The sequence below is a fragment of the Nerophis lumbriciformis genome, linkage group LG24 (assembly GCF_033978685.3).
Source record: "Nerophis lumbriciformis linkage group LG24, RoL_Nlum_v2.1, whole genome shotgun sequence".
NCBI lineage: Eukaryota > Metazoa > Chordata > Actinopteri > Syngnathiformes > Syngnathidae > Nerophis > Nerophis lumbriciformis.
Genome location: NC_084571.2, coordinates 30,822,501 through 30,838,477, shown reverse-complemented (window position 1 = coordinate 30,838,477; position 15,977 = coordinate 30,822,501). Strand labels below are relative to the sequence as shown.

At 39.7% G+C, this 15,977-nt stretch overlaps 2 protein-coding genes across 2 annotated transcripts in view; one reads left to right on the top strand and one right to left on the bottom strand.

Annotated features, from left to right (window-relative positions):
- Positions 1 to 845: 845 nt before the first annotated feature.
- Positions 846 to 7,146, top strand: LOC133620644 (coenzyme Q-binding protein COQ10 homolog, mitochondrial-like). Its single transcript, XM_061982235.2, has 5 exons — positions 846 to 1,070; positions 4,809 to 4,964; positions 5,032 to 5,227; positions 5,314 to 5,406; positions 6,851 to 7,146. Exons 1-5 carry the CDS (start codon positions 964 to 966, stop codon positions 7,001 to 7,003), a joined length of 705 nt encoding a protein of 234 aa, XP_061838219.2. The 5' UTR covers positions 846 to 963; the 3' UTR covers positions 7,004 to 7,146.
- A 6,723-nt stretch (positions 7,147 to 13,869) lies between these two features.
- mylk5 (myosin, light chain kinase 5) overlaps positions 13,870 to 15,977 on the bottom strand; it is a 41,473-nt gene continuing 39,365 nt past the window's right edge. Inside the window, exon 17 of the mRNA XM_061981971.2 lies at positions 13,870 to 14,133. Within this exon, the coding sequence (XP_061837955.2) occupies positions 13,922 to 14,133 (212 nt within the window). The 3' untranslated portion in view covers positions 13,870 to 13,921. The remainder of the gene's footprint in view (positions 14,134 to 15,977) is intronic.

Genomic DNA, 15,977 nt, shown 5'->3' with positions numbered 1-15,977 from the left:
TTGACATCTTATTTAGAATTGTAGTCGAAACTTTTACAACCTTGTGTTGCGCTCATGATGGCGTAACCAAACTAGATTTCATTTAATGATCTTATTTTGAATTTTTATTCCCTTTTTTTACATTTAGTATATTTAAATATTCATTTATAAACATTGAATACATTTCAAATATCAATACAATGCAATTGCCTTCATTTTATAGGGTAATGTTTAGCGTAACACTAAGCTTCATCACTTTGACTTGTAATATCTCTAATTCTGGTGGTGTTTTATGCTTTTTTTCTTTTTGGAACTATACATATAATACAATAAAGTCCCATATAAAATTATGTTTCTAGCAATACTTTAATTTTGCCTTTGAAAAGTAACACTCCAATGTCCATTAGTTGAGCTGCACACCTTTGTAAAAACCCATGTCACGTGACTCCGAAATAGACACCTCATTGGCTGGTTTTGAGACATGGAATTTTTTTTACACAGAATTTTTACACATTGAATTTTTAAAACACTACTTTAACAAACTGTATTTTTATACACCCCCATTTTGATGTATTAAAATGATCGGCATGTAAAAATTAACAACGAAAAAAAAAAAGGATTTGTTGTAGACACAAATTAACCTCCATGTTATACCCTTGTACCACTGTCACGTTTACCCTTGTTTGACAAAAAAATACACAAAAACTGCTATTAATGAATCCTCGAACCGCAATATTGTCTGCTTTGTCGCAATAAAGTATTCAATGGACGTGATGAGTAACAATGTAGTCATTTGAAATGACACATTACAGCAATCTCAAACTCACCCATCTCGCGCTGTGATTGGTCCAGATCTCCGTGACGTCATCACACAGTCTTGGCTGGGAGTGGAAGAGACGCTGCCTTTTTCTTTTCTTTATTCAAACAAAGCTGCCGGTTGCTGTTGGACACTCTCCTACTACGTTTGATTTTTTTTAACCAAAAATGATTATGACCGTTAAGTCGACGCCGCGTATCGCCAGGAGTCTTTTGGCTGGTTTTCAAGTCCACTCGAAGTTTGTGCGTGGGAACGTAAAAGCAGGAAATGCCAGGTGAGTCTCGCGCATCAGCTATTTAGAACGACTTAATTTTACGTTAACATCCACAGATTCCATCATTTAATTATTTATTTTTTTAAATCATAAATTGATTGGTTATTATAATGTCTAATTAATTCTTGTGTCGACAATAAAATAGTTCCTTCATCTTGGAATAAATTGTGACTTCAAAGGGGAGGCTAAAAAAAACCCCCATTCCAAACTTAATTCCTTTTGTGTGTAGACCTACGCAAATACGGTTGTCAGATTAAATCTATAGAAAGAAGATTTTATTGTGAAATAATATTACTCTAACGTCAAATTACGCCTACATATCTAAAAGCAAACAATATCACAGTATACCATACTCCAGTGGTTTTTTAAACTGTTTTTTTTCACCTCAGAAAAAACCCCACCAACCATAATGACCAATATTACAATACAGTAGCATAGCAGGCCTAAGTATTTATTAAAATAGGACAGATGTTTTATTTAACACACATATTTCATATGTTGGCCACATAGTTTGAACAGAATCAATCATCCATCCATCCACTTTCTAACGCTTATCCCTTTCATCAAAGTTTATTTATATAACCCTAAATTCCGAGTATCTCAAAGGGCTGCACAAGCCACAACGACATCTCGGCTCAGATCCCACATCAGGGCAAGAAAAAACTCAACCCAATGGGATACAATGAGAAACCTTGGAGGGGACTGCATATGTGGGGACCCCAAACCCCCCAATGGACGTCGAGTGGATCTAGTTGATAGTGTGAGAGTCCAGACCATAGTGGGGCCAGCAGGGGATCATCTTGAGTGGAGACAAGTCAGCAGCGCAGAGATGTCATCAACTAATGGCGCCTTCACAGATGTGTAAGTTACCCATGTCTTGGGCACTAATACACACCCATACCATCACAGATGCTGGCTTTTCAACTTCGCGCCTATAACAATCCGGATTGTTCTTTTCCTCTTTGGTCCGGAGGACACGACGTCCACAGTCTCCAAAAACAATTTGAAATGTGGACTCGTCAGACCACAGAACACTTTTCCACTTTGTATCAGTCCATCTTAGATGAGCTCAGGCCCAGCGAAGCCGACGGCATTTATGGGTGTTGTTGATAAACGGTATTCGCCTTGCATAGGAGAGTTTTAACTTGCGCTTACAGATGTAGTGACCAACTGTAGTTACTGACAGTGAGGTTCTGAAGTGTTCCTGAGCCCATGTGGTGATATCCTTTACACATTGATGTCGCTTGTTTATACAGTACAGCCTGAGGGATCGAAGGTCACGGGCTTAGCTGCTTACGTGCAGTGATTACTCCAGATTCTCTGAACCCTTTGATGATATTACGGACCGGAGATGGTGAAATCCCTAAATTTCTTGCAATAGCTGGTTGAGAAAGGTTTTTCTTAAACTGTTCAACAATTTGCTCACGCATTTGTTGACAAAGTGGTGACCTTCGCCCCATCCTTGCTTGTGAATGACTGAGCATTTCATGGAATCTACTTTTATACCCAATCATGGCACCCAATTTGCCTGTTCACTTGTGAGATGTTCCAAATAAGTGTTTGATGAGCATTCCTCAACTTTATCAGTATTTATTGCCACCTTTCTTAACTTCCTTGTCACGTGTTGCTTGCATCAAATTCTAAAGTTAATGATTATTTGCAAAAAAAAAAAGTTTATCAGTTTGAACATCAAATATGTTGTCTTTGTAGCATATTCAACTGAATATGGGTTGAAAATGATTTGCAAATCATTGTATTCCGTTTATATTTACATCTAACACAATTTCCCAACTCATATGGAAACGGGGTTTGTAAGATGGGACTTAAATGCTTCTACTGAGGTATATGTGTTTGAATGTTTAATTAAGTTATTCTTTGGTGTACCACTATATGTGGACAATCACTGTCATACTATACAGGGGTTCTTACCCTTTTTGAGCTCGAGTTCCAACTTTTCCACTACAGAGGGGTCCGAGGGCCCACTCAAATGTTAACACTAAGTACGTAATCTTGATTTTAATCGTATACAATAATTATATCTAACCTATTTACAGTTTACAGCCTTGTCAAATGATACAAAACCACATGTTAATTACAAAGATGATAATTTATTTAACATATATATACCCACTTAGGCTTAGAGCAGGCTGAGTCGAGTAAAAAAAGTAATAACCAAATTACCACATAAAAAGGGACTCATAAATAACTGACAAAAACTACATGTCTAAAAAATTATGTTGTCCATCCATTTTCTACCACTTGTCCCTTTCGGGGTCGCTGGAGCCTATCTCAGCTGCTTTCGGGCGGAAGGCGGGGTATACCCTGGACAAGTCGCCAACACAGGGCCAACACAGATAGACAGACAACATTCACACTCACATTCACACACTAGGGCCAATTTAGTGTTGCCAATCAACTTATCCCCAGGTGCATGTCTTTGGAGGTGGGAGGAAGCCGGAGTACCCGGAAGGAACCCACGCAGTCACGGGGAGAACATGCAAACTCCACACAGAAAGTGCTAAAAATAACATGTATAATGAATACATTTCTTAACTAAACGCTCAATAAAATTAAACTGCAAATGAAAATACAGCTTTACCACTTTAGTCGTAATTTTTGTGCTTGAGAAACTTCTATGACTTTAGCGCCAGACGTCTTCTTTTTGTTTGATATTGTCATTACTGCCACAAGTGGTAGAAACGTGTATTACAGCTGAGTAGAGATGTCCGATAATATCGGACTGCTTTAAAATGTAATATCAGAAATTATAAAGAGTAAAATGTATCACTTTTTAAAACACCGATGTATGGAGTTGTACACGGACGTAGGGAGAAGTACAGAGCGCCAATAAACCTTAAAGGCACTGCCTTTGCGTGCCGGCCCAATCACATAATATCTACGGCTTTTCACACACACAAGTGAATGCAAGGCATTCTTGGTCAACAGCCATACAGGTCACACTGAGGGTGGCCATATAAACAACTTTAACACTGTTACAAATATGCGCCACACTGTGAACCCACACCAAACAAGAATGACGATCACATTTCGGGAGAACATCCCGAACATAACAGAAACACAACAGAACAAATACCCAGAAGCCCTTGCAGCACTAACTCTTCCGGGACGCTACAATATACACCCCCCCCCCGCTACCTCCCCACCTCAACCCCACCCACCTCAACCTCCTCATGCTCTCTCAGGGAGAGCATGTCCCAAATTCCAAGCTGCTGTTTTGAGGCATGTTAAAAAAAATAATGCACTTTGTGACTTCAATAATAAATATGGCAGTGCCATGTTGGCATTTTTTTTTCCATAACTTGAGTTGATTTATTTTGGAAAACCTTGTTACATTGTTTAATGCATCCAGCGGGGCATCACAACAAAATTTAGCATAATAATGTGTTAATTCCACGACTGTATATATCGGTATCGGTTGATATCGGAATCGGTAATTAAGAGTTGGACAATATCGGAATATCGGATATCGGCAAAAAAAGCCATTATCGGACATCTCTACAGCTGAGTACCATATGGACCTCAGCTGAGAAACTGATATTTTTTGGCTGCACCCTGTGGTTAAGAAACACTGATTTATATGCCAAACAATATACCGTGATATCATATACTGTATATTGATATTGCATGAGGCTGCAATATATATCGTGATATAGCTTTTAGGCCATATTCTTCACATCTGTATCATAACATTCATCTTCTTGTGATGTCTTACTGCAGACGTGTTGGTCCTGGTGGGGTACTGGGGACATGGAGTAAGACCACTTCATCCCAGTTTGGCCCCTCCCACATCAACGCCCCCCGCCGCAGTTTCATCAACTTGGCCGCCGCCATCAGTAGTCGCAGAACCGAGTACACCGAGAACCGGACCTTAGGGTGAGCCCTTTGAGGCGTGGGCCCCGATGAGCAGAATACACTTGAAGCTAAAAAAGTATTTTTGCAGGTACACGCCCGAGCAGATGTTTAGGGTGGTGTCCAGCGTGGAGAAGTACCAGCACTTTGTGCCCTGGTGCAAGAAGTCCCGCGTGGTCAAGGGGACGACAGGCGGCGACGTCCGGGTCGAGCTGGAAATCGGTTTCCCGCCCGTGGTGGAGCGCTACACCTCTGAAGTCACCGTGGTCCCAAACCACCAAGTCCGAGTACGTCCGTGCCTCACACAACACATTAAAACTACCTGTTAGTTGTTTTTTTTAATCTCATTAGTACTTCTGTGTTGGGCCAACAGGCTTTGTGTACCGACGGATCCCTTTTCAGCCATCTTGAAACAGTCTGGAGGTTCGCACCTGAACCCAAAGACTCCTGCAAAGTGGATTTTTACGTAAGTCCACTCAATCAGAGAACACAAGATGCAAGGCGCTCTCTGTGGTTGTGTCCAAACTTTTTCCACTGAGGGCCACACACTGAAAAATCAAAGCAGGCGGGGGCCATTTCGATATTTTTCATTTTGAAAACCAAATCAATATATAGATTTTTTTTTTTCTCTAAAGCTCCCCTCAAGTTTGGTCTCAGTCATAAAGTGTTAAAAAAGTCACATGTTATTATTATATATTTTTTATTGCAATGCTTAAATCTTTAAATCAGCTTCAGGTCTGTCAATATGAAGTTTTTTTTATGTTTTATGTCCTTTTTGTCAAAACTATTCCCCCCACTCAAAAAAAAAAACAAAAAAAAATTCTAAGTGGAATAAATTTGATTTGAAGTAATTAAAGCCTTAAATAGGTCAATATTCATAACACCCTTGATTTTAATTCATTATTTTTTTTAGCAATGACTTAAAAAATCCCACTCAAATTATCCGAAAAGGCTCCAAGTGTTAAAATAAAATAAAAAATAAGTCGCACCGGCCAAAAATGCATAATAAAGAAGGAAAAAACATATATAAGTCGCACTGGAGTATAAGTCGCATTTTGTGGGGAAATTTATTTGATAAAAGCCAACACCAAGAATAGACATTTGAAAGGCAATTTAAAATAAATCAAGAATAGTGAACAACAGGCTGAATAAGTGTACGTTATATGAGGCATAAATAACCAACTGAGAACGTGCCTGGTATGTTAACGTAACATATTATGGTAAGAGTCATTCAAATAACTATAACATATAGAACATGCTATACGTTTACCAAACAATCTGTTACTCCTAATCGCTATATTCGATGAATTCTTATACGTCTAGTCTCTTACGTGAATGAGCTAAATAATATTATTTGATATTTTACGCTAATGTGTTAATAATTTCACACACAAGTCGCTCCTGAGCATAAGTCGCACCCCCGGCCAAACTATGAAAAAAAACTGCGACTTATAGTCCGAAAAATAGGGTATATGTACATGTATATTCATATATCATTGTTAAAATCGGCCCTCTGAGGGTAACCATAACTGCGCTGTGGCCCTCAATGAAAACAAGTTTGACACCCCTGCTCTAGATTAACTTCAAATCTATCCATCCAATACGTTTTTATTATTTTTTTGTTTGTTTGTTTTATGCCTTTTTTTTTTACAAAATATGCAATTTTCCCCCCAAAAAATATTTCAAAGTGGAATATTTGATGTGATGTAAGAAGTAATTGGTGCCTTGAATAGATCAGTCAGTCAAAACAACATTGATTTTGATTCATTAATATTTTCTGAGCTATGACAGCTTTAAAGAAAAAACAGTCTGCTTGGCAGCTTTGTGTTGTTAGAGTCAACATAGCGGGATTAGGGGTTAAGGAAGACAACATTGCAGGTGACCTGACGCGGCTCTTTCACCCGTCGCAGGTGTCCTTCGAGTTCAAGTCGCTGCTCCACGCTCACCTGGCCAGTGTCTTTTTCGACGAGGTGGTCAAGCAGATGGTCTCCGCCTTCGAATCGCGGGCGGCGGTGCTCTACGGGCGCCGGCGGGAGGTGCCCCCGAGGAGTGGATCGAGGTGACACCGGCCCCATGCTGCTTTGCTCTCTTTGCACACACTCATAAGTTATACTTTCACTTTGAACCTTTATATATTTATTATTTGCCACCAGCTAATTTATTTCACTTGAATGTGAAAATATGTCCTCATAGTGTTTAACTAGTTTCTTTGCAATTAAAAGTTTATTTTTTACAACATTTGTATTGTCAATCACACCATATTTACAACATACGTTACACATTTTTGAATATATGCCAGCAGGAAAATCAATCTCTATAATAGTTGCGCTATTTTGGCAAGAAATTGTACTAAGAACTTTAAAATCAACAAATTGCTATCGGCATCCATCATGAGATGACGCAAACGGCGTATGTTTTCATTAATACACAAACCGTTCGGCAATATCAAAAACAGCTTTTTCACATGAATCAGTGTTTCTTAACCATAGGGCTGCGGCCCTTTTGTTGTGCTGCAAGTGTCTAATTTCACCTATTTGGGTTAAAAATATTTTTTGTATACCAGTAATTATAGTCTGCAAATGATGTGTTGTTGTTGAGTGTCGGTGCTGTCTAGAGCTCGGCAGAGTAACCGTGCAATACTCCATATCAGTAGGTGGCAGCCGGTAGCAAATTGCTTTGTAGATGTCGGAAACAGCGGGAGGCAGTGTGCAGGTAAAATTGTGTCTAATGCTTAAACCAAAAATAAACAAAAGGTGAGTGCCCCTAAGAAAAGGCATTGAAGCTTAGGGAAGGCTATGCAGAACAAAACTAAAACTGAACTGGCTACAAAGTAAACAAAATCGGAATGCTGGACGACAGCAAAGACTTACTGTGGAGCAAAGACGGGCGTCCACAAAGTACATCCGAACATGACGTGACAATCAACAATGTCCTCACAAAGAAGGATAAAAACAACTGAAATATTCTTGATTGCTAAAACAAAGTAGATGCGGGAAATATCGCTCAAAGGAAGACATGAAACTGCTACAGGAAATTACCAAAAAAAAGAGAAAAAGCCACCAAAATAGGAGCACAAGACAAGAACTAAAACACTACAGACAGAAAAACAGCAAAAAAGTCCAAATAAGTCAGGGGGTGATGTGACAGGTGGTGACAGTACACCTACTTTGAGACAAGAGCTATAGTGATGCATGCTTGGTTATGGTTTAAAGTCATATCCAACAATTGCGAGAACGACTTTTTACTGTCAACTGAGTTTCATTTTGTAATGATTTCTGCTGGTGGTGTGCCTCCGGATTTTTTCAATGCAAAAAATATGCCTCTGCTCAAAAAAAGGTGGAAAAACACTGCCCTAGAGGTCCGCCAAAAAAAATCTGTTTCTCTGTAGTTCGTAATATATAGTATTTTTCCACCACTTGTGGCAGTAATGACAATATTAAACAGATAGAAGAAGTCTGGGGCTAAAGTCATGGAGAAGTTTCTTCAGCGCAAAAATTACGACTAAATTGGTGAAGCTTTATTTTATTCGCACTTTAATTTAGTTGACAGTTTAGTTAGCTGAGTCGTCTGGGCTCGGTTGGTAGAGCCAGCAACCTGAGGGTTCCAGGTTCGATCCCCGTTTCCGCCATCCTACTCACTGCCGTTGTGTCCTTGGGCAAGACACTTCACCCACCTGCTCCCAGTGCCACCCACACTGGTTTAAATGTAACTTAGACAATGGGTTTCACTATGTAAAGGGCTTTGAATCACTCGAGAAAAGCGCTATATATATATAATTAACTTTTCTAGTTAATTAATCTATTTATTTAGTAAGATTTTATTTATTTTATATTTTATTTTATAATAGTGTGCACATTTATTTTTGGTCACTTATTTTTCAGTATATTTGATTAGTATTTATTTTTGTAACGAGCCTGACCTAAGTTTTTATAATAATCTTAACACATGCTTTTGTATCATTTGACAAGGTTTATCCTGTTAAACTGTAAGTGCTGTAGATAAAATGATTAAATATGATTAAAATGAAGAGTAAGGTTACTAATTCAGTGTTAATATTTGAGTGTACACGGGCCCCTCTGTAGTTGAAAAGTTAGGCCCAGAATATGAAAGATGTTTTTAATGCTTTTTAACACGTAAATAAATGTCCGCCTACATCGGAGCCAATGGGAGGTCCTCTATTAGGCACTTAAAACCCAATAAATAACCATCCAAAAACCGACTACAGTTCACATTTCGGGACATAAATATTAACCAAGTATTAGTGATATTGTTATTATAAGCGCTGAGGCAGACAAACTATTAATAGCGGCACCGTGATCACTCGTTTGTGTGTTTATGTTGACATTATCAAGTGGTAAGCTGCTTCCCTGCTTGCGGAATTTTTTTACCCAAATAGGATAAAGTTGAGGACGTATTCCGAAAAGTTGGTCAACTTTGACAGCCAATTTAGACCCGGGAATGACGAGAACGTCACGAAAAGACGCTTGGTTCCATCCGGGTTTTCTTCGCGAGGATTATGAGTCATTCTTCATCTAAACGGGAATATAACAATATTCTATCAGTCGGCATCTTAATGACAGCAGACATCGTACAGTAAGTGATGTTTCTCAAATGAGGGTGCGCGTACCCCTGGGGGTACTTGAAGGTATGCCAAGGGGTACGTGAGATTTTTTTTAAATATTCTAAAAATAGCAACAATTCAAAAATCCTTTATAAATATAAATAAAAACCTATATTTTTTTCTAAATAGTTCCAGAAAGACCACTACAAATGAGCAATATTTTGCACTGTTATACAATTTAATAAATCAGAAACTGATGACATAGTGCTGTATTTTACTTCTTTATCTCTTTTTTTTCAACCAAATATGCTTTGCTCTGATTAGGGGGTACTTGAATTAAAAAAAAATTCACAGGGGGTACATCACTGAAAAAAGGTTGAGAACCACTGTTTTATTATGTATGTTGGCCATACTTGCCAACCTTGAGACCTCCGAATTCGGGAGATTGGGGGTGTGGGGGGTGGGCGGGGGCGGGGTTAAAGGGGAAGGAGTATATTTATGGCTAGAACTCACTGAAATTAAAGTAGTTCTTTTATATATATATATATATATATATATATATATAGTACAGTACACAGTGATGAAAACACAGTTGTTCTACTAACTGTACTGTACTTGCTGCTTACTTAAAAAATAAATAACACTTACCTTTCACTATTTGAGTAGCCTTTGTTCTGCCATTTGAGTACTGGCGAGCGATGTCTGAATCCGGGAACATATCCTTCACGGATTTGTTGAAAACATCCGCAAATGAGAACGGGATGATGCTTGCCAGGTGGCCCATAATACTGCGTTGCCGCCGCCTTGTGCTTCTCTGACCGTTCATGAGTGACTATATCCATTCGGCCACCGTGTTATGGGTTATAGATAAACCTATGGATAACGGAGACATATATAATAGTCTCCTTTTCAGGTGAGAGGACGCTAAAAGCAGTGCCTTTAAGGCACGCCCCCAATACTGTTTGTCCCCCTGGAAATTTTGGACATTACTACTTGCCGTAGTTTTGAAGCAATGCATGATGGGAATCCGGATGTTGTGTGTCAGTGTATTAACGTGCCGGCTGGAATAAACACATGCTGAGAAATAGCTCCGTGCCTGCCTACTTTATGGGTGATAGATAAACTTATGGATAACGGAGACATATATAATAGTCTCCTTTTCAGGTGAGAGAGGACGCTAAAGGCAGTGCCTTTAAGGCACGCCCCCAATATAGTTGTCCGGCTGGAAATCGGGAGAATGGTTGTCCCGGGAGATTTTCGGGAGAGGCACTGAAATTCGGGAGTATCCCGGAAAATTCTGGAGGGTTGGCGAGTATGATGTTGGCTCTCATGAAGTCTGCAGTGAGTAATCAGTGATTTTGTTGGGGGGGAAAAAAAGGGAACGTTGTGATGCGTTTTTTGAAATGAATGCGCCGCGTATGCTTAAAATGAGCAAAATACGTACAAAAAACAAATGTGCCAGTTGATACATTACATATATACTTAGTGTGTAAATAGTTTGTCTGCGTTAGCGCTTATAATAACAAAGCTAATATTTGGTTAGTATTAAGGTGAGGATATGTATATAGAGCATGGGTGTCAAACTCTGGCCCGCGGGCCAAATTTGGCCCGCCGTGTAATTTCACTTGGCCCTTGAGGCGATATCAAATTTACACTAGAGCTGGCCCGCCAATTATATACAGCGGTGGTGCCGCAGTACACCGCATTCACCGCTAATTCTCATACTTGCCAACCCTCCCGGGAGACTCCCAAATTTCAGTGTCCCTCCCGAAAATCGTCACGTCCCCTTTTCACCCAGTCCAACGAGTGCTGGCCCAGTCATATAATATGTTCAGCTTTGGCACGCACACACAAGTGAATGCAACACATACTTGATCTTCAGTGAGACAGGTTACATTGAGGGTGCTTGTATAAATAACTTTAACACTGTTAGAAATATACGCCACACTGTGAACCCACACCAAACAAAAATGACAAACACATTTTGGGAGAACATCCGCACCGTAACACAACATAAACACAACATAACAAATACCCAGAACCCTTTGCAGCACTAACTCTTCCGGGATGCTACAAGGTGTGTGTGTGTGTGTGTGTGTGTGGGGGGGGGGGGTTAGCGCATGGTATATATTGTAGCGTCCCGGAAGAGTTAGTGCTGCAAAAGGTTCTGGGTATTTGTTCTGTTGTGTTTATGTTGTGTTACGGTGCGGTGCGGATGTTCTCCCAAAATGTGTTTGTCATTCTTGTTTGGTGTGGATTCAGTGTGGCGTATATTTCTAACAGTGTTAAAGTTGCTTATACGGCCACCCTCAGTGTAAACTGTATCGCTGTTGATCAAGTATGCGTTGCATTCGCGTATGTGTGCGTACAGAAGCTGCTCCTATCTTGAGACTGGGCGGGCACGTTGTTAGAAGGGATGAAAAGCGGACGTGACGACAGCTCGTAGAGTACGTTAAAAGCAGTGCCTGTAAGGCACGCCCCCAAGATTGTGGAATACGAGGTATAATGACTGATGAACACCTTCGTTCGATAATGAAGGTTGCCTCAGCTCAAAGCCTGAGCCCCGACATTAATGAACTAGCATCCAAGAAAAGATGGCAGGTATCTGGCTTGGGCACATCAGATTAGATCAGTGTGTTGCAAACTGAGCAGTTTAAAGTCCTGAATGGTTGGTTTATTCATTATTTTATTTTCAAATTTATTAGCCTGTGGTAAAAGTTAATGTTGATATTTGCCTCAGAAGGCTGCAAATAGGAAAGAGGCATTCAATTTTTATTTAAATTGTATTTGATATGCCATTGATATTTTGAATTATTATTGTTTGAAACTGGATTTTGCATGTCACTAGAAAGTTATATAAGCCTTGCTTGTTCAATATTTAATGCAAAACTTGTTTAGGTCCCTATTAAAAAGGTTAATTTGTCCAACCTTGGCCCGCGGCTTTGTTCAGTTTTAAATTTTGGCCCACTCTGTATTTGAGTTTGACACCCCTGATATAGAGTATTTTTGGCGGGTGTGGGATGGTTGTTTAGAGGGTTTTGTGGGCAAAATAGAGAGCCATTGATAGACTATTTGTTTTTATTTATGATTTAGAATGCATAAAATAAAGAAAAACATATTTGGTTAATGTTAAGGTGACGATATGTATATAGAGTATTTTTGGCGGGTGTTGGATGGTTACTCCGAGGTTTTTTGTGGGCGAAATAGAGAGCCATTGATGGACTATTTGTCTATTTATTTATGACTTCGAATGCATAACATAAAGAAAAACATGTGGTTAATTTTAAGGTGACGATATGTGTATAGAGTATTTTTGGCGGGAGTTGGATGGTTATTCCGAGGGTTTTGTGGGCGAAATAGAAAGCCATTGATGGAATATTTGTCTATTTATTTACGACTTAGAATGCATACAATAAAGAAAAACATATGTGTCCATGTCTTATGTAAGTATTGTGAATGATAGACCGCACATCTCCCTCTAAATTTTGTGTATTTCCTGTATGACTGATCTGATAACATGTTCAGAGTGCTGAAGCGTAGAATCTACGGAAATTGCCGAAGATATTCAAAATGGTCGATTTAATTTGTGGCATTTTGTGATGTTTAGACGGTATTTTCACATACTTTGTGGATAGTAAATACAATTGGATATGGTTTAATGGATACAATGAAACACAACTAAGCAGGTAAAGTCAACTTGTTTTTCCACTCTGCTGGTACCTCTAAAGGCTTAGTGGCCACATGCGTGGACAGCACCTTTTAGCTCTTATTTCCAAAATTGTGTACACTACTGAATTGGGGTCTTACGGCCGCTTATGTGGACACTTATACTGCCATCTGGTGGTGTCAGAAGAATATAACATACAATGGAATTTGGAAAAAAAAAGTGTAAAAATATGAATTAGCATGTCACTACACATGAAGTACACGTTTGTGTACTTATGGACTAAGTACATCATGTCAAAAGATGATTTTTAGTTTTTATTCTAATTAGGGTCCAATAAGCCCAAATAGCAAAGAGAAATAAAAAAAGCATGTAAACAAACAGTTTGGGTCTTAAGAGGTTAATGGAGGAGTTTGGATGTTTCTTTAAGGGCTTTTATAGGCAGAATAGAGCGACTCCTATAGGCTTTATTATAAATGGATTTTTGATCGCATTTATTAGATATTTAGAATGCATAAAAAAAGAAAAATGGGTAAGGATTGTGAATGATAGGCAACATTCCAAAGAAAGTGTTTCCCCTTTAAAAATCCTGGACAAATCACTTAAAATGTAACTTAATACAACTACTATTTCCAATGTTTTTTTTTCTAATAATCCCTACTAATTTCTTGTTAGAAAATGCTCCCATAATTCAAAGCGCAGCAGTGTGTGTACGCAGGATCTTTTTATTTGCATCAGAACCGTATCCTCAAAAGGTTAATGCGGATTTTGGACAACGAGCGACGCCGAGCAGATCGTCTCTCCGTGCTCGTTCGCAGCTTTGCAGGCGTAAATGTTGGTGTCGCGCGGCCCGACTTTGGCCAGGATCAACGTGCAGTGGCCGTCTTCCTCGTACTCGATGCGGACGGAGGGCGACTCTTCCACAGGCTCCCCCCCGCAGAGCCATACCACATCTGGGTCAGGGTAGCCTAAATGCGTAAACACATAAATCAATTCTAGACAACACTTTTTTTGTACACATAAAAGACAATTAAGAGTTTTTTTAACGACTCAAGCATGCTGGTTTTGAAGTCAGTAATCAATGAAACTAGCATAAATGTTTTAGTTAACATCAAAGTTTGCATACACTTGTAAAGAACATAATGTCATGGCTGTCTTGAGCTGTCCATGCGAGCATGGCTGTCACATGGACAAAGATACGACCTTCTGGAGGAAAGTTCTGTGGTCAGATGAAACAAAAATTTAGCTGTTTGGCCACAAAACCCAGCAATATGTTTGGAGGAGAAAAAGTGAGGCCTTTAATCCCAGGAACACCATTCCTACCGTCAAGCATGGTGGTGGTGGTAGTATTATGCTCTGGGCCTGTTTTGCTGCCAGTGGAACTGTTGCTTTACAGAGAGTAAATGGGACAATGAAAAAGGAGGATTACCTCCAAATTCTTCAGGAAAACCTAAAATCATCTGCCCGGAGGTTGGGTCTTGGGCGCAGTTGGGTGTTCCAACAGGACAATGACCTCAAACACACGTCAAAAGTGGTAAAGGAATGGCTAAATCAGGCTAGAATTAAGGTTTTAGAATGGCCTTCCCAAAGTCCTGACTTAAACATGTGGACAATGCTGAAGAAACAAGTCCATGTCAGAAAACCAACACATTTAGCTGAACTGCACCAATTTTGTCAGGAAGAGTGGTCAAAAATTCAAGCAGAAGCTTGTGGATGGCTACCAAAAGCGCCTTATTGCAGTGAAACTTGCCAAGGGGCATGTAAGCAAATATTAACATTGCTGTATGTATACTTTTGACCAAGTCACATTTTCAGTAGACCCATAATAAATTCATAAAAGAACCAAACTTCATGAATGTTTTTTTCTGACCAACAAGTATGTGCTCCAATCACTCTATCACAAAAACATAAGAGTTGTAGAAATGATTGGAAACTCAACACAGCCATGACATTATGTTCTCTACAAGTGTATGTCAACTTTTGACCACGACTGTAGGTATCATTTTGCGGTCCTTATACACACACCATAATAATACTCAAGCGGTGTGGCTTCATAGCTTACCGAAGTCGTACTCAAAACATTTTGACAGATTTTTGAGCGCCGTGTGTAACGTTCTATATTCTCAATGGAACATTTAAAGATTTGGTGCTGTTTACTGGCGTCAGCCTGCAGTTTACACGTACCTCTTATGTATGACTGCCATCTACCGGTCACACTTATCATTACACCATGTACCAAATAAAATTGCTTCGAGGTCGGTAAGCACAACCAGAATCATATGTCGATTTTTGAGAAAATGAAAGGATTTTAAGTGCGCCTTATAGTCCACATGTTTTTGTAAAAGTGGAGGGGGGGCGTGGCCTGCGGGCCTGCTGCGGAACGGGGTGTGCAAGGACCGGCCTCGAAGACAGCGACAGGTGAGTGGATGGCCCAGGTGGGCCTTATTATCTAATCACCTGTCGCCTTTATTAGCAGCAGCCGGCACGAGACACGGAGTTGGAGTGGGAGCCAGAGAGAGAAAGAGACATTTCGCTGGAAAGCAAAAGCCTTGCACTATTTATGGAACTAAAACGGTGTTGTACCCTGAAAAATCCAGCCTCTCGCGGCAGTGTGCGGTGGTCCGAGGAACCCACTAGAGGGCGACCTCTACAGTAAACGTTTTCAACTAACCTAATGAAGGATTACTTTTACACATCAAAAGCAGATTGCATCCTAATGAAAGCAGAGTGCATGTTTTTCCTAAACCCGAAGTATAATTTGACCACCAGCTAATACGTGTGTGTAAAGTTTAAAGACAATTATGGCCTTAAG

What these genes read in the sequence shown, in the direction of transcription:
- LOC133620644 (XM_061982235.2), top strand. Translation starts at nt 964, where the DNA reads ATGATTATGACCGTTAAGTCGACGCCGCGTATCGCCAGGAGTCTTTTG. An exon ending in GTAAAAGCAGGAAATGCCAG is followed by an intron (nt 1,071 to 4,808) that starts GTGAGTCTCGCG and finishes GTCTTACTGCAG; the next exon opens with ACGTGTTGGTCCTGGTGGGG. An exon ending in TCCCAAACCACCAAGTCCGA is followed by an intron (nt 5,228 to 5,313) that starts GTACGTCCGTGC and finishes TTGGGCCAACAG; the next exon opens with GCTTTGTGTACCGACGGATC.